Genomic DNA, 18,557 nt, shown 5'->3' on the forward strand with positions numbered 1-18,557 from the left:
TACTTGCGCAAGTAGCAGCATCCAGTAGAGCAATGCATGGGAATGTACATAGATAACGTATCCACACTGTTTTAAGAGCTGTTAGTAAAATACCAGTGGTGTTTAATGTTACAGAAGTTGCATACCACTGCCCCTGAGGAGATCTGAGTGACAAATTAACACAGGGCTTGTTGAGCCCTGCGGGTAGCAATCGCTGCAGGCTTCCTTGAATCCTTATTTTTGAAAGCATTTACTGACCAGCATTGCGGGGAAAGGGAAAGGTGTTTGTTCCATGTCACTACTCTGGTTTTATTTTTTTATCACAGTTAACAGAGGTTTTCCAGAAAAATGAGCAAGTCAAAACATAAGTAATTACCTTGATGCTTATTTATCTCTAAGCGTTTTTAATCTGTGTTTACTGGTTATAGTTCATAGCTGCATCAAAAGAGTATACACTCCTCACTGAAGTCTAGCCAGCTACCCTGTAGAGAATTAAAATGATCGTGTACCAGTGAAGACACAAAACCTGTATTTCTAATTAGAAATGTCCTCATTCAGAATGCTGTTGCTTTAAATGGAATTTGACTGGTTCACATCTTTCACAGAAAGAAAAGAGCTGTTTGGAATTTTCACTGACTGTTATTCAGAAGCTTAAATGTGTCTTGTACAGGACAGCATCATAATAGCATTGGTGCTACAAAGCTAGGTCAAGACTTCAGTTGAACAACTGTTCTTTACCACTACCTGATTTCTGCTCTTGGATACGATGTGTGGTCTTGTTTAACCTGTGAGATGCTATGGTTGTAAGGCAGAAGATGAAATTACCTTTCATAGCTGTGTAATAATACAATTATCAATTAAGGGACACGATTTCTAGTTTCTTCTTCAGATGTCTGCTCAGATTACTTTCTTCCAGCTGTGTTCTGCAGTGCTGGTTTTGTATGTTCGCATAAGGACGTATTTAATTAATTTTTTTACTAAGAAAAATGCTGTAGCTTGATGTTACAGTGTGAATTGTGTGGCTCTAGTTATTGTCTGTACATTTCTTCTCATACCTTGTAGGTGTATCCAGATGAGTCTCATCCCAGGTTTGTCTCCTGAAATGGTGTTGATGGCTGTACATGTTTTCCCTTGAGAATAACTTCCTGAATTGTAAAAATGCTTTCAAAGACGTTTATACTCTATTAACCTGTTGGTTGGCACACTTGATCTGCACTAGTTTGCATTGTGTCTTGATTTTGAAATAATTTGCATCTCCTCTTGGCAAATTAAAACAGTATTTGCTAATGTGGACGCCTCAGCCTCACGGTTAGAGCTGCCTAGGGGCAGTTCTTGCCTATATTGGCTAGCATACTGACGGTGCACGCTTACTGATTTCCAGAGGGATTCTGAGTTCTGGATGCTGTTTCTAAATTTCTTCGACAGTAGCAATATTTTCTTGCATCGGTTCTGGAATAAACTCAGTTGAGATACTGCAAGACAGATTTAATTTCATTTTGTTTTGAAGTAAGAACACGCTCATCATTACTTGAGGTTTTTAAGCTATTAAAGGATGCCTTGGACATCCTTAGTTTAAAAATTGCCGATGTGAAAGTGTTTGCTGCAGAAATGTTACTGCATGCCTGCTTTTCTTTCTGCTTTGGGTGCTTGTTTTACTTACGTGGGGCTTTTAGGAGTAAGAGTGATGGGTATCTTCTGGAGACACTGTGATATGGGAGGAACATGGGGAATGGCTTGAGTAAGCCTTGCTTGCCTGTGTCTTAGCTCCAAAAATCTGTTTGATCTAACCTGGTATTGCCACCCCTGTACCGTCGTTAATGCAGTGGATTTGGGGGTAACGTGACAGCAAAGCTTTTAAAACAGTTGCTAGAAGATCTACTGCAGAGCTTTAGAAAGCAAAGGCTTAGAAGTAGGTCAATAGCAAAGCTCCAGTGGAACTATAATAAACATAACCAGATTTGGCGGAGAGTGAAGTTTTCAAGTTACTGTCTTGCAATTCTGCAAATCTGCCTTGCTGTATATTTATAAGTGTGCATTCTTTGTTCTTTTGTCTTGAAACCTCACATCCTGGTTTAACTTGTTGGGTTTTTTTACTGTTAAATTGCCAGGCCCCAGTAATTTTTCTTTTCTTATATGTGCTTATTCATTTCTCTCTATCCATTTAATTTAATTTTCATTTTTCCCTTTGCAATTCCTGCACCGATATGATGTAGGATTGCTTCAGGAGCAAAGGATCAACAAAATAACTTCAGGAAATGCATTATGTGTCTGAGTCATGCGTTTCCAAGTGTCAGTTTTTTGTCTGAAACATCATTTCTGCTCTGCTTCTCAGCTGAGACAGGTATTTTAGATAGCTTTGGAGTGAAGTTTAACTCTTTACATCTGACACATCTAAATACTAATTTATGGTTTAATTCTTGGTTACTTAAGTTATTTCTAGTCCTGGCTTCCTGAAGTTGTGTTTCCTATTGCTTGGAAGACTCCTCTGATGCTTATATTGGTACCACAAATGATACCACCATGGTGATGATTACGTTCAATGTTGTTTTAGTGCTGTATAACGGTAGCCCTGTTGGCATAGATATAGATAGATAGATATAATTGCCTGTACTGATTGCTGGTACCATAGTAACTACAGTAAAAATATTTCAGGACAGAAGCCTGAGCATATTGTGTTAGTGTAGAAGTTGCACAAGCATACTGGTAAGGGTAGAGATCAGGGGTGATCACGGTCGAAGCAGGGATCAGGAGAACTGACAGTGCAGAAGAAATGACAGCGCACATAAGGCTGACATATCTGTTACTTAAAAATCAGAATGTATTTTACGCAAATGCTTACAGGGTGTGTGCATATTGCTGATTCTTTTGTATCGCTCAGTTGTTTGCTGCATCTGTTCAACTCCTCAGGATTACTAATCATAAATGGGCGGGAGGGTAATTCCTAGTGAGAAGGAAGCAGATGGGTTTTAACTAAGGCCAAAATTAGGCCTGATTTTTGTGGTGAAACTTGTGTAAAACCAATGTACTGAGGACATCTGAGCATCCCTGAAAAATTCTGAAATGCATAAATCTGGAATTCAGTTGGGGGAGGTGAAATGTACCTTGTTCTTTCAGATCTGTAAATAAACCCTGATAACAGACTGCAAGATTTGTATTTGGCTTGGGTTTTTTTTTAAATCTAAGTATCTTCATTTTTGCCATTTCAAAGCTTTCCTACAGTTGGACAAAAAAGAACAAAAACTAACCATCGATCAACCATCTAAAGTAACGAGGAAAAATTATTCTTTCACAAATGAAGAAGTAAGACAGATTGATCGGGAAAACCAAAGGTTGCTAAAAGAACTGTCCAGACAGTCTGCAAAGCCAAGAAAAAGTGCTACATTGAAGAAGCCATCTGTACCGCCTCCTAAATTGTACCACAGTGCCCTCAACAGGCAAAAGGAGCAGCAAAGAATTGAAAGAGAAAACCTGGTAAGTTTTGAGAACTGATTTGGATCAGTAAATGAAGAACTATTTGTTGTCAGAGAACTACTGCTAAATACGTACAAAACTGTGAAGGCAGCGCTTGGTGCTTTACTGCAGTAGGTCTGCAATGAATTGCCATTACTATGCTGTTTGCATAACTGTTCATATGTGGGGTGGTGGGTTTTCTTTTTTTGGTGGGGGGATGTGCTATTATTATGAGTTTGTTCTGCTTTAGTATCGGTCCGTTTAAGAGGAACAACCATTATTATTAACGTGCTCGTAACTTTTTGTGGAGAGCGGTCTAACTATTCCTCCTGCTTCATGCATCATGGTTACTAGTCTCTTAAGAACAGGCTTGCAAAAAATGAATCAGTCAGTGTGATGGCATCAAACCCATTGTATATGAAATACAGAGGATACAACGTGAATGTCAATTTTGGTTTTTGACTCACTATAGCTCTCAGTCTCTCAGCAGTTGCAGTGCTCTGCTTGTCACAGTATTTGAATATAATGGCAATCACAATAACTTCAGTGGAAAACAAATAGACTCATAAGGATATTGGCAGAGTTGTTTAATATAAAAAGTAATACTGATTTGAAGAAGATATTTATAGTGATTTAATTGTAATATATATATATAAATAGAATGACACCTTCATATCTTCTAGTTGTTCTTTAGTGTGTTTGAAAAGGAAATGAAATATAGTGAAAATATTTGGAAAATTTATAGTGGAAATAATTTATTGACTTTTCTTCTCTGTAGGTTGCAATTTCCTTTTATATAGATACTGAAATATAGATTCAACTTGGAGAAAATCTAATTGACCTATTCAGGAAAATGTGTTAGGTTTTAGTTCTTCCAGCTTTCAGACATCTAGATCGTTGAAACTTTTCAAAGTAGGAAACTTTATTCTCAGCTCTACTAGACTACAGTTGACCAAAAGAACATCACACGCTGAAAGAATTTGGCATAAATATTTGCTGTAGATGTGTGATACTTCTTATTGTCTGGGGAGGAAATGTTTTTAGGCTTCGATGTGTTTAGGTTGGTCGGAGGGCTTTCTTCATGTGTTGGGCAAGGGGGGGGTGTGTTTTCCTCTGTTTATTCAAAAGGTTGAAAGCAGGACTCTTCCACATGAAACTTAATATCAGAGTGTATTCTTAGGCTATGGGAAGGAAGTGCTGTGTCACAGTTGCTTACAATCTGCTAGTAATACGCTGTACTATGTAACAGTAGATGATTACTGATATTTTACAATATGTTTCCATTTTCTCAAAGCCACAAACCTTTTGTCTTATGATATATTGCAATTTTGCCCAAGAATGTCTTGCATTTCTAACTTCTGAATCAAAACTTCAGCAAACCTAAACACATACAGTCACTTCACATGTTGCTGTTTTAGTACATGTTAGCAATTAATGGTGGTTGCTTGTAGTCCAAGAAATAATATCCTTCATTTACTTACTCATTTATACTTGTTATCATCAGCAACATGAGCAGACATGTTTGATACCAGAGTCATTCCTTAGAAATTAATGTCAGGACATGATGCTCTTTTAGACTGTAAAAACATTTGGTTTATTCTTTTCCCAAAACTCAGGATGATACATTCTGCCCTTCTTTGTGTGAGAGTGATTCATCAGTTTTGTTTTACTTACATTTTATTTACCATTGCTATAATTTTTAAGCAATTCTGTTTTACTTTTTTATTCTGTTTGAAGGGTATGTGCACCTAGAGCATCTCAATTGTAACACACTGATTTTTCTAGCATTACCTTTTGGGATTACAAGTATGACATGCTTTTCTCAGAGACCGTAAATGAAAAAGCTGCCCTACCCTGCCCATTGATGAGGTTTTCTGCTTTATATAGCTAAAAGTATGTGCTTTATGAAACTGCTTTCTTCACTTTTGTGGACTGAAGAGCTAGAATTCCATGGAACTTCCTGATCAGTCTTTCTTCTGTTACTTGACAGGATTTTTTTCTTATACAAGGCTTGAGGTACTACATACAGGATATGCTGCTTGATACATCCTTGAAATGTTTGTTGGAGAAGGATGCAGAGTTCTGTAAATAATTCAAAAATAGAAATCTACAGTAGTAGTCTGTGCAGGGGGTTAAAAGTCTTGATGCAGAGATTTTTTTTTTTATTATTATTATTTTTCCCTTGTTGGATTCAGCTTTTGTAACTCCTTGCCCTGAGGTTAGGTTTTCCCCATTGTCTAGGCAAAACTTTCACTTGTTCTGCTAGAGCATTCTGTGAGTAATGCCTAGATTTACTGTTATCAGAAAGTTCTGGTGCAGGCATTTGGCATCGGAGGTGGTGCATGAAAAGTGTTTCAAATATTAGGAAATCAGAAAGGAATCTTAAGTGGTCTGGTGCTCTCTAGCTTTGTGAAAGCGCACAGGGACGTACAGGGAATATATGTTGCTCCCACAGACTCTGCTAGAAAGAGATGTGATGGAATGAAAAGGTTCATTGCTCTGAAGAACAGTAGTTATATTTGTGGAAAAAGCACAATTACCAAAATAGATTGCTGTTAAAATTAATGTCAGAATTTTGTACTTGCTGCTTTTGACTGTGTGCTTTCACAAGTGGAACCTGCTTTTGATTGCTTATCTGAACTAGCAAGATCAGAGTCTGTCTCTTGCCAATAGAGGATGCTGCTGATCTGGAAAACATTCTACTCTTGTGTTTGAAGGTACTGTCAACCCAGTCCCCTGTCCTGTGGAAAGGGAGATATGTGACTGGTGCTTCTTTTTTTCCCATGTCTGTATATATGTGTCTCTGTCTATATTGACATATTATTTCTGCCAGTATAAATAAGATAGTCAACTTCATAGACAGGACACTACACACAATGTAAACTTCTAATGGTTTATGGTGTCATGCAGAAATGTATACTGGTATATACAGGTACATCTTTGCAGACCCTTAAATACAGATTTGCCGCCACAACACCTTTTTTCAGTCACGTCATCTAAACTTAGGAGTAATTAATTTCTGTATTGGGTTTTTTTCATAATTTTTATTAGTTCTGAGTAGGATTTAGTTGTTGGATTACCTTGGTGAGCTAAGCTGCTGTGTTCAGCCAAATTCTAGGGAACAAGTGACTTTTTGATTTCACAGTGGAAGTTCACTAGAAGATCTCAGCAGATCTGGGACAGCAGTTTTCAAACCTTAGATCAAGGGGGATGAGAGTGTTCTTCTTTTCTGTGGATATTTGGTGTTCCCTTGCATCCCTGTGCATTCTTCCTACCCCATGCTGTTATTACTCACTGCGTATAACACTCCCATGTTGTTCATTCCCTGGCCTCATACTCCCCCAAAATGTACCCTAAGCCCCAACAGATCCAGCTCTGATCCCAGCTCCAGTATAGTCACCGTCCCACACAAAAAATAATAAAAAAATAATCACTTTGTTTCTCTGCCAGGACTGTCTTTCTCTTTTCACCTACTTGGTTCCCCAAGTCATCGGTGCTGCAGATGCCATTAATGCTTCTCCCCACCACTTGCCCTAGTCATTGTGGCCTCTACCAGCACAAAGATCCTTCAGCGAAACTGTTGCCCTTCTCTTGCAGTCTGGGCTGCCTTTGTCTTGTTGGGAAACCTTAACCTCCTTTAGAAATGCAAGTACTGTAGTGCTATAAATCAATGTATATTAATTTGTCCCAGCTTGATTTAATGGTGCTGACGTGCTGTGGCAGTTGGGTTGGGAGAAGAGGGTAAGGGAAAGATAATGCCTCTGGCCATTCCCCTGACTGGCTGCCACCGCGTACAAAGAATACACCTCATCTTGAGCCACAGCCTTCAGTCCTGTGCCACACTGCACCTGCCCTGCTATCCATGTCATGCCACGCCACAACCAGGGAGATAACTTCTAAGCATGGAAAGAAACAGGATTTGGAATGGCACTGGTCTGAGGGTTGTGCCTGGGCACCTTGTACTTTACTTTCTTGATTTATTCTGCTTTTTCTCTGCCTTCCCTTTGTCCTGTCCCCAAGGAACACCCCTGGAGTCTGAAAGCATCAGTCTTGGATGCTGCATACTTAATGTGGTTGTAGAAAGAATACCAAGGCTGTTCGGCCTTACTGGTCTCAGTCTGGTGGACAGAGCCGTAGGGAATGCAGTTGTGGAAGAAAATGTAGTCTTCTGGGCTTTAGGAGCTCAGAAGTATTTGCGTTGGCTTGGTGGCTCCTTAGAAACTCGAGCATACAGGGGTTTTTAAGGTATTTCTACTTAGTGGTTTAAAGCCATTGTATGCCAAGACTAAAGACAAGGTGGTTTCTGAGATTACAAAGTGCAGTGCAAAAAAGAAGTTTCCACGGCCCTCTCATCAGGGGGAGCTATTAGGACATGGGATTGGCACGTAGATGTACCTTGCTGCAATATACTGCAGTACAGTGCAAATACAATGCAGTTCTGTGATCATAGTAATTAGGCTATAGGTTCTTTTGTGGTTGGATTATTTTTTTTTTGTGTGTGGTCTGCTGATTCCTGACCCAGACTCAAGAATCCTGAATGCTGCTGTAACAATTATAATAAAGACTGACTAATCAGCGGGTTCAAAGAAAGTTCTGATTATTTTGCACACTGCTGAGTTTTGTGGGATATATTTTTTTTACTCTTAGCCTGCTTTCCTTGGTGGTGCCAGCTACGTGTAAACTTGATAGCTGTTCGGTTAAAAATACTTTTCTGTAGATTGTCAAAAAACTCTTAGAAGTTCTTCATTTAGAGTTTGTCATGTTAGAGCTAATTAACGTAACTGGCAATTGAAGAAAATTGCAGATACTTGTATTAATAAAACCAGAAAGCTGTCCTTGAATGCACTGTTACCTAGTTCCCCCTCCCCCACCTGGACTCTGCAAAGGGGACAGTGTGGTCACTAACATCAGTGACACTAGAGGAGGCATAATATAAATAAATTTGAACAGCTGTCAAGGCACGCTAGTCAGCTGGTTAGGATTGAAAGGAGGTGAAACTGAAGCCTCTATATGTTTAAAAAGCAAAGTAAAACAAACAGTAATGGTTTTTGCCTTCTTTCTGAACTCAGTTTAGGAATGCCACATTTCTGCGTTTTCAATGGGGTTTTTCTTCCTCTTTCAACATAGCTGCAGAAAAGTGTGTACCGATTTTTTTTTTTTTTTTTCCTTGTTCTGACAGCACTAGAACTAGCTTTAGTGCTCTCCTGATATGCAAAAAAATGAATTAGCAGCATTTATCTTGGCCCACTGTATAGCAGCAATCTTCTGATCCAGTGTCACGTTCCCTTGTTCTCCTATTGTAGGCAATCTGACACTTCCTTTTGTCACTGACTATATATTATAGTGTCTTCACAGATGCTAAGCTATGACCAGGTGCCTAGATTTATGAAGGATTGTTCTATTCCTAGAAGCTAATCATCCTGTGATTTTTTTTTTTCTTTTTTATTATATATTATTATTTTACTTTTATTGTAAACTCAGCATTAAAGTAAAAGAAGATGGCAGACATAGAAGCCTAGGGGGACTTTTGCCAAGCAGGGAGGTCGCCAATGATGTGATATATATGTACTGAGCTCAAATCAAGAGCTCTGAGGAGCTACAATGCAATTTAGAGCAACTGATGACGTTCCTGCCATTGGTGTCTGTTACTTTTTTTTTTATTATTCCTTAAGTCTGAACGGGAACATGTATTTGGTTCTGAACACCTGGATTGTGTTATGTGCTCTGATTCTTTTCGTCATCAAGATCAATGATGGAATTTCTGTTTACTTTAGTGGTGCAGGATTAAGGCTCCAGAGATTTAGCACTGCAAGAGAACAAGGAAAGTGGCAGTATTCTTCAGTCCGTCTCTCAAAAGGAAAACATAATGACAGAATTGGTAGATTTATATGTATAATTGAAAAAGAACATTTGTTCAAAGTATTTGCGCCATTATACAAGGTTGTTTCTGTTTAAGGACCTCAAGATTGTAGGCTTGATAATAAAAACATAAGAATCTGATTAGTTCCAGGTTACAGATTTAGTAGGTCAGGACTGCCTTTTCACTGTGGTGTTTAATTTCTGTATGCAGCAAGCTGTTCTGCAAACTGCAAAATTCATGACCACAAATAGCATGTAAGTTAACATGCCCTTGGTACAGTTCACAGCAGAGGGCAAGGCAACCAGGGGAGCGATTCTCTCATTCTCTGCAAGTGCTTTTCTTAGAACACTCGTGCACCGCAGAATCTGTATCTGCTCTTTCTGTAGCTCAGGGCTGTATCAAGTCCAGTGTTAACCTGCTCAAAAAGCAGTACTTCAGTATGGAGAGAGGTGTGGTTTTTTGGTTTGGTGGTGTTTTTTTTCTTCTTTAGTAAATGGGGACTTGATAATTGTCAAAAGGCAAACGTAAAAGCAAAAGCAGAGAATTGTATTTAAGCTAGAGCAAAGCAGGCATATAAAAATATTCAAGCTTGAAATTACTGCAGTGTTGAGGTATGCAAATTCTATGGGGCTGTTACAGTTGCAGTGTAGACTCGAAACATGCTCGACTTTCACAGGGAAGTCACTTCTACAATCTACCTGATCCATTTGTGGTTGAACTGAATGTATTGAGAGCTTCCATTTTTAATATTGAAGGTAAATAAGTGATCTCTGAAAGTCTACATGTGTGTAGATGTATGAGAAGATGCAGATGAGGTTGTGAGTAAAATGGTGGGTGTAACATTTAGAAATAAGTCTACAATTTCATGTTCTGCAGCAGGCTTTAGTGAAGAGCTATTTCTAGCTGAAGTCTTCCTTTGACTTTTGCTTACTTAGGTATTTCCACTCGATGAACTGACTGGCACTTGATGCAAGCACTTGTGACATACTATTTCTGAGCCAAAATCACTTGTCCTTCCTCTCTTGTGCACTCTGTGCAGGTTTCCAGTGCCTATGCATAAACTACCAAGAGTTTGTAGATTCCTGTTACAGCTAGACAATGGCAGCTGACATCCTGGGAATACTGTACTATTTCCTAAGTCACTTTCTGTAAACTTTTTTATTTTTTCTAAAAGAAGAATAATCCGTACCTGATTGGGAGTGGAGAAGAATGATAATTCCATACAAAGTGCAGTTTAATGGCTGTACAGATTCTTGACTCCTACCATATAATTACGCACCTAGACAATACATCTTTATTAACATGCTTATTTTTGGTACTTTGGAGACTTGTGTAATCGCAGTTTGCATTGTCTGTCATTGACAGGATGCATACCACAGCCCTGGCCAGCAATGGCTGTGTCATTGCCAGATGGTTGTAGGCCATCAAATGAATCGAGATTAGTTAGTGGAGGAAATGTATAAATCTATGCGAGGCAAGCACTGGAGGCGAAATATATTAAAAATAGGGAGTTGTTAATTGGAAGTTGTATGTAGTTAGGTACTTCCAAATTTGTCCTGCCGTCAGGCTCTGTTTTTGGAGTATGGAAATTTCTTAAACCATAGATGCTGTTTCAAGTAGAAGTAGTAATGCAGAACGGGAAACTTGTCTTATCTTACAAATACTGTGTAAGCAGCTGTTCTGATTTAATACTTGCTGCATGATTGCCAGGGTTACTTTCAACGAGAGGAAACTATGTCTGTAACAATCTTTTTAAAATTATACTATGGATAAAACAAATAGTGTCCTGTGGGTGTTGGTGCTTTCCTTTCAGCATTACTTTCACAGAATTGAGGTCAGTAATTCTCCGTGGGGATCCTGTAGGGCAGTATAAAATGGTCTAAATAGGCTTGCAAAGCAGAGCTTAAAAAAAAAACAAAACAAAAAGAAAAACAAAACCCCCAAAAAACAACTGGAAATTTAGAAGAGAGGAGTAATCAAAGGTAGGATTAGAAGAGTGCAGCCTATTTTCCCACCACGTTTAACAATCATCAGACAAATGTGTTATCATAAATTTCAGAGAACTATGCAGTATTGAAGATATCCTCAATGTAGAATTGATGACATCTAAGGGGTAGTTATTAGTTGTGTCGCAACACTGAGAAAAGATTCGGATGTGAGCAGAATAACCTGTGCTGGTCACCAGTGGAGGAGTTTGTGTTGTGCAGTGCTAAAAATTTGGGGCTTTTTTTGAAGTTCAAATAAAAATAAAGCTGTGAATGTTTTGTAGCTTCTTGTTTATTCTTACTTTCTTGTATTTTTCTTTGATATTAAGGCTTTCCTGAAAAGACTGGAAGCAGTGAAACCAACAGCTGGTATGAGGCGTTCTGAACAACTGATGGACTATCAGCGCCAGATGAGTTATCTAAGTTCTTCACCTTCTGTAAGAAGAGGAAAATCTGCTTTCAGTCAGCTTAGTCCTTCAAGTAAGTACTTTGAAGTTGCAGATTCTTGCATTTCTTTGCATGTGTTTAGCTTTTTATAATTCAGGATTGTGAAGCACTTACTGCGAAGAATAGCAAATTCTGTCTTCCTTAGATTGATCATTTATCACACAGAAATCATTAGTGATTTTTTAATCATACTGAAAGTATGATTACAGTTTGCATTGTTTACTTACTGTCCTAAATTTCTAATCAGTTATCTTGTTAATAATTTTTTCCAAGGTCAAAAAAAATGCCTGTTGTAAAGAAATATTTCTCGTCTTGTCAGCGCTCTTTGTTGAAAGAAGGAGAAAAAAAAAAAACCCACCCCACCCAAAACAAAAATCCCAAAGAATGTTCGAATTCTCCTTCAGAGAATCTAAATCTAAAGTAGCCTTGTTTCTCTTAGAAGTTGTGTGTAATGTTTGGAGGTAGATCGTGTGTTCCCTTAGAGCCATACATGTAGGGTTAAAGAACCACAGCACTGCAGCATAGGCTTGAACTTTATCCTGACTGTTCAGAAACAACTCGTATCATTTTTGGGTTTGTATTCAACTTACTGCGATTTTGTTGTTTCTTCTGGAGACTATAGCAATGAGTGTTGCAGGACTAATCTACTAATGTAACACGTTCTCACTCTTTTCTGTGTGTGTTAACAGGAGGCACGTCAAGAGCATCCACTGTACCAAGTACAATGAGCCAGAGGAATGAAAAACCCATGTCTGATTCAGCCAGTGGGGCATTACAGAGACCTAAACCCACTAATGTTCGTGCTGCTTGGTTGTAAGGGCGTTCTTTGCCTCACATTCTGAGATGATCCTCAGACTTCTATTTTTAGTGCTTTTGTAAATTCTATGTGCGCAAAATATTTTCTGCGTTGTTCAGTGATTAAAATGCATTACATATGACATAATTGCTTGTAAAACAGTTTTAAGTGAACATTTTCACTTCAGTCAGTGTTTTCCATGGCAGGAAGAACTTATAAAAGAGAAGGAGGTATTTAAACAAACAAGTTAAAATAGCAATTGCTAATTATTATTTAGCTCTGAAATCGTAAGTGGAATTTGTATCTGTAACATGGAAGGACATAATTAGTGCACGATAGCTGCAAGATGTAAAGAAAATATTAACAATAATAATACTTTAAAATATTGCATTAAATTCGTACGTATATACTTAATTCCTAGATCATCCTGGCTTTAGGCCTTCTGAACCTTGTAGGTCATGTTCTTATGACTGAAAGAATCTTCTTGGTACAGCATGAAGGGGTGACGAGCAGATTGCGTGTTCCTGCTTAGTCAGCTACAGTAGAGGCTGCAGAAGATTATGTTCTGCTACTCTTGCACTCCAGGTGTTGGAACATTTGTTTTGTACTCAAGGCTCTGTCTCTTCCAGATTTAAAAGAATCTTGGAAGTTGTGTTGGGATCTTTGTGTAGGCAAGAAGCATCTGATGCTATTTGAACAAGAGTAAAGACTGAAGTGAACAACATTTTCAGTTTCATTCTTACTCACTCTGAGTAAGTTTTAGTTAGTTCTCAAGGTAGAGAATACTAAGCAAGGGGAAAGTATTTCATGGCCCTGCTTTTGCAGATCCTTGCCCTTCTTGGTGGGGAGATATAAACTTGAGCTCCAGGAAACTTGAACATCTGATTTTGAGAGTGACTACTAACCAGGATTTTTAAAAACAAAGACCAAGTAGAAAACAGAAAATCTTGTTAAGCTTCTTAACCTGTTTTTTATTGTCATGTTCATACCAAATATTTGTAGTAGTGTCACATAAGCTTTAGTAGTAACATCCATTTACAAGGGCAGCAGAATTTAATGGAATTGGTAATCGTAAATAGTAGGTGGTATGCTTTATTCTATGTATAAAAGCAAACTTTCAGTGGACTTATTTTGTAGGACTGTAGTCTTATAAAGAGCATAAATGTGATGCCACTGTCCATGGATACCGCTGGAACCCTGCTTGCTTCCCCAGCTTTTTCCTGGGATATACACAGGAAATCTTTGTATTATGCATAAAGAAAAAAGCTGTATTCAGTAATGCTGGGCCTTAGCCCTGTGAAAAGGAAAGTTTATTATTCTTTGCTCGTGCTTGCATGAGGGCTTAGGCTTTCAGGTGTTCTGCGTTGTAACAAACTTTTTTACTTGGTCCCGTGTGATAGTTTGGCAGAGCTGCTGCACCAGGTGACCTGCCAATTAAGTTTAGCTGATTGACAATATTTGAACTTTAAACAGCATTGTGGCAAACAGGTTTTTATTGCAATTATTATTCATTGATAGGGACTGTAAGGAATATTTTTGCATAGTGCTGCTGTATTTATTTGTACTATTGTGCTTATAAAAATTACTGACTATTTGAAGATTTTTGTCCTTGAATGTGAATATCAGGGTCACAGTTTAAATCCTTTTGAATGTTCGTATGATAGATTTTTTTTTTTTCTGTGAAGGAATTCACGAAATGGATTACTTTTAATCGCTTCATCTTACTTTATTTAACTTTGGTATGAAAGACTGTCAATTTTGTATGTCATTTTTGTAAATCATAAGAAATAAAATATTTAACGTGAATTGTTAGTGCAGTGGCTTCTTTCAGAATTTTATAATCGGTATTGAAGTGTAAAGAAGGTCATGGGATAAAAGTGTTTTGTACTATGTGTAGTGGAAAAAAAGGAAAGAATCAGTTTATTTGTTGATACACTTACCTGTTAGTGAACTTGTGGGTTTGTTTCTTTTTTTTTTTTTTTTTAAATAAGCCATACTGACATGTCTTCACTAACTTAGATAAGCTCATCAAGATTTTTTTATAGCAAAAAACCTGTTTCTAATACACTTGTTTTCTGTCTTTTTTGTAAGCTGCCACTTCATGTTCTCTTCTGCTTTTTTTGGTTTGTTTTATACCTTCCAGAAGATGTTTCTGAAAGAGAAGTGCAAGCTGCTTTGCTTCCTCCTTAAAGTGAACTGTCACACTGGTTTGGCACGCTCTTTCAGGTAAGAGCTGATCGCCCTGCTGAAGTGACAGGATTGCCAGTTTGGGTGACAGCACTGGTGTGTTGATCTCACCACTGCCAGAAATGGACTTGATGCCTCTGTCATGTTTTTGCTCTGGAAGTGTTCCCTGCCTCATTGTGGGCCCTGCTTCTGCCAGAACAGGGTTCTGCTGTGTAGTCTGTCTACAATACTGAATGTCTTAAAGAAGGTCCTAGCTCAGATCCCTGACTGTATGAGAACAGGGTGTGATGATGTGTCTGGATAGGTGACACGTGAAGGGCATTTTCCCAAGCTGACCACTGAATCCTTTACAGAGCTCAGTTTTAATCCCGGTGAATGTAAGAGACTCAAGCTCATTTGGAGGTGTTGCACAAGGACATTCCTCATATGGAATGTGTAGGCTTCCCTGTGCCAGAGCATGTCTTCTGTCCTATTTCTTGCAGTCTTTACCGACTATCCTGAGGCATCTCTGCTGTCGTCCTGCTGCTCAGGTAAGGGTTTGTCCGACTTGTCCTAAATCAAGTGGCTGGCTGGATTTATGTCTTCTGCGATGTATGTAGAGTATCATCAGCTGTATTTTCCTGGTTGTCATCTAATGAGTTTCAGGATCAACCCCTGTAAAAAGCCTGAGACACTTGCTTCTAACAGGTTTTTATCCCAGTGCTTTTCTTCATTCTCCTTGGTCAACAGACAAAAATATCCTCCTGCCTTTCCAACCTGGGTAGCTTTTTGAGTCCTCTGGTAGGTAAGAGCTTATGCTTTTCCCTGGAGGACAGTCTGCACATCAGTGTGGTGGTGGTGAGGGCAGTGAAGTCACATCAAGCCTTCTAGCTGTGCAGTCATGACTGTCACGTGCAGGTAATGAGTATTTCGATTGTGATACCAACAAGAAAATGGGGGTGGGGGGGTGGGCGGTAAGGCTGCTTGTGCACAGAATTGTACCTTATGAGCCAGGTCCACTGAGCATCAGGTGCAATCTTTGTGGTGTTTACCTGCTCCAAGTCTCGAGCAAAGTAATGGGTGAACCATGTTATTTCCACCTGATGAATGAGAAACATAGAGATAAGAGCTGCAGCTGGAGCCGTCTTCCAGGACTGAAATTTTGTTGGTTTTTACTTACACTGAGGTCATATTGTTTTGGATACCAGCAGGGATTGCTAATGCTTGTGATGCAGATCTGGTTTGTCTTCAGGATGCATGGTTCTAGTAACTTGGTCAAGAAAGCTGCTATGTCTCCTGGTAACTCTTCTCCTGGCCAAGGTGAGACAGGGTTTGGCAGCACTGATCCTTGTAGCTGTCACTTCTGGTTCCAGGACTACCTGTGTTACTCACTGCAGAGTCCTGAAATGCTGATCTCCATGATTTTTGTTCCAGATGGTGCTTGTATACAAAATCATAGTTATGTCCACTGTATTGTGTATGGTCAGAGCTTGGAACTGGCGTCTCGGTTCTTTGCACATGGCTTTTAGGACTTGAGCAAGCTATTGAGAGATTTTGGTAGTTTTAAGTGAGAGGGACTTCCCAAGGGGAACATGGGTGGCAGAGATTTGCCACCTGAGGCATGATGCTTCTTTCCCTGATGCCCTAGGGTAGCTAGTGGTATCTCCAGCTGAGATTATCCAGGAACTGTGGCATCCCTGCAGGTGGGGTGTTCTGGGTTTTGTTGGGGGGGGGGGGGGGGTGCGGTTAACAACAGTTTTCTCCCTTCTGCTGTGCTTCTCACCATGTCTTCAACTTTTCGCTATGGTCTTTAAAGAATTAATGGCTGCTCCTTCCGTGATGAGTGTAGGGCAGAGAGTAGAGGTTATCACCTTCAGAAAGGTAGGGAAGGTTCAATCTGCTGTCATAGATTCTATGCACTAGGCCATCCTCTTTAGAGGCAAGTTTATCTTTCAGACCTGACTGAATTTCCTGAATTAATCTCATCCAAAAAATCAATGTACCTCAGTTCCCTCCCTCGGTAGCATCCTTTCAGAGCTGGGTGGTACAGTATATGCTGGGTGGTAGTTGGGCTTTGTTTTTCTGTATTAGTAGGATGTATTACCAGGCTGTTCAGAGCAGGTTTCCCAGTGTTCAAGTGTGAGATGTAAGGGGGATAACAGTGTTGATGCATGTTTTGCCTGCATAGTTTGTCCATGACTATTGCAAAGGTGCAGAAGGATTGGGACAGTGATATCAATTGTCAGTGACAACTAAGGTTTATCTGACTGGACTTCAAGTAGTGATTAGTAGTCTGCAAGTCTTCAAATTTCCAGCTTCGCAGAGCTGATAGCTGGACTTTTAGGTTATACTTCTAGCACGTCAGCCATGGACTCAGTGCAGCACTGCTTTTAGGTAAATGGTTATTTCATTTCATGACAGTTTTGAACTCTGACCCCAAGTATCTTTATGGAGAGTACTGCCTAGAATCTGCTGTAGGATGTACATGTGCATTTGAGCAGCAATAAGGAGCTGTTCACCTGTTAAATGTTTTCCATATATATTATTTCATGTATTGTCTTTTCCCGCAGTGGAATTTTCCTGCATCGATATTCCTCACTCTCCTTTTTAATAGCCTTTGCTCCCTCCTTGGGTTTTGCCCTTTTTCTTTTTTTTTTTTTTTTTAACAACTTAATTTACACTCACCTGAAGTTTCTCTTGCATTCTTTTAATTTTCTTACTGCTCATTCACACATACAGTTCCCCTCAAGGTTTGGTACCTCTGTGTATTACAGTCTGTCATTGTCTATGGTATCTTTGTAGCCAGCTTGGATCTCTAAAACATCCAAATGCCACCTTGACAGTGAGGTAAGTGTGAAATGAGTAGTTGCAGCATGTTAGCAGGCTTCTCGCAAGGAACCATTCGGAACGTGTGGAGGAAGGAGAAAGGGCAGAGGCAGGCAAGTAAAGCTTTTAACAAACACTAATGCAATAAGCACTTTGAAAAACAGTAGGAAGACTTTCTTCACAAACTTATGGTTCAACAGGTTGCAACCATGGTTATTTACTGCTGGGAAGAAAACAGACCAAGTATCCAGGAAAGCAAATATTTAAGATGGTGACCACAAAAGAAGGGAGATGAAACAATTATCTTTGTGAGACAAAAAAAAATAGATTTAGGTAATTTTAAAACAGACTATCACTTTTGGACCCATTTTTTCCCAAAAGCTTCAGTTCTGCAGGTGGATAGATGTTGCTTCCAGGTAGGACTACCTGCATCTGACAAATTTAATGTCCAAGATAGGAAAGGGATAACTGGAAGCCGTATGTATGAAGTAAGAGATGCAGTTGAAAGTTGAGTATTGCTTAGTGGATAAACAAGTATTTACTATCTAGTCTAACTGAAGTGGATGCAACTCACTTTCCCTCCTTTGCCTAATTAGCCTATTCTTCAGAGTTCACAGACTAAAGTTTAAAAACTGTATTAAGCATGTTCTGATCTTACTGGTAATTAAAAGCTCAAGCTGTTTAGTAATGGTGTAGTTGGAAGTATAGTTATTTTAATAACTGGGAAGTATTTCATTCTACAATACTACAAGTAAAATAAGCAGTAATAACTTCACTATCAAAGACAGTTACTTCAAAGTTAAGGATAGTATAAATGAATTACCAAAGCAGCTAAGACTATAGGGTAGCTTATCTGTAAGACAGCTGGCTCTAGTACCCTCAAGCTGAATCCACTTGGTTTTGCTATTGTGGAATTATCAAGAACCATTTCACCTACCTAAAGCTCTATTGAAAAAAACCCCAAAAGGCTTAGGCAGTATCAATCAGTAATAGTGTGCTGATGTGCTCATTACCTTAAAGGACATGTACTGAAAACAACAGAAAAAAG

At 39.0% G+C, this 18,557-nt stretch overlaps 1 protein-coding gene across 4 annotated transcripts in view; it reads left to right on the top strand.

Annotated features, from left to right (window-relative positions):
- CFAP97 (cilia and flagella associated protein 97) overlaps positions 1-14,323 on the top strand; it is a 35,234-nt gene extending 20,911 nt beyond the window's left edge. For all 4 annotated transcript variants that reach the window (XM_056326275.1, XM_056326277.1, XM_056326274.1 and 1 more), the window contains exons 4-6: positions 3,188-3,450; positions 11,604-11,754; positions 12,411-14,323. In XM_056326275.1, coding sequence (XP_056182250.1) covers positions 3,188-3,450; positions 11,604-11,754; positions 12,411-12,538 — 542 coding nt within the window. In that variant the 3' untranslated portion in view covers positions 12,539-14,323. The remainder of the gene's footprint in view (positions 1-3,187; positions 3,451-11,603; positions 11,755-12,410) is intronic.
- Positions 14,324-18,557: the final 4,234 nt, after the last annotated feature.

The sequence above is a fragment of the Falco biarmicus genome, chromosome 1 (assembly GCF_023638135.1).
Source record: "Falco biarmicus isolate bFalBia1 chromosome 1, bFalBia1.pri, whole genome shotgun sequence".
In the NCBI taxonomy this organism is placed as follows: Eukaryota; Metazoa; Chordata; class Aves; order Falconiformes; family Falconidae; genus Falco; species Falco biarmicus.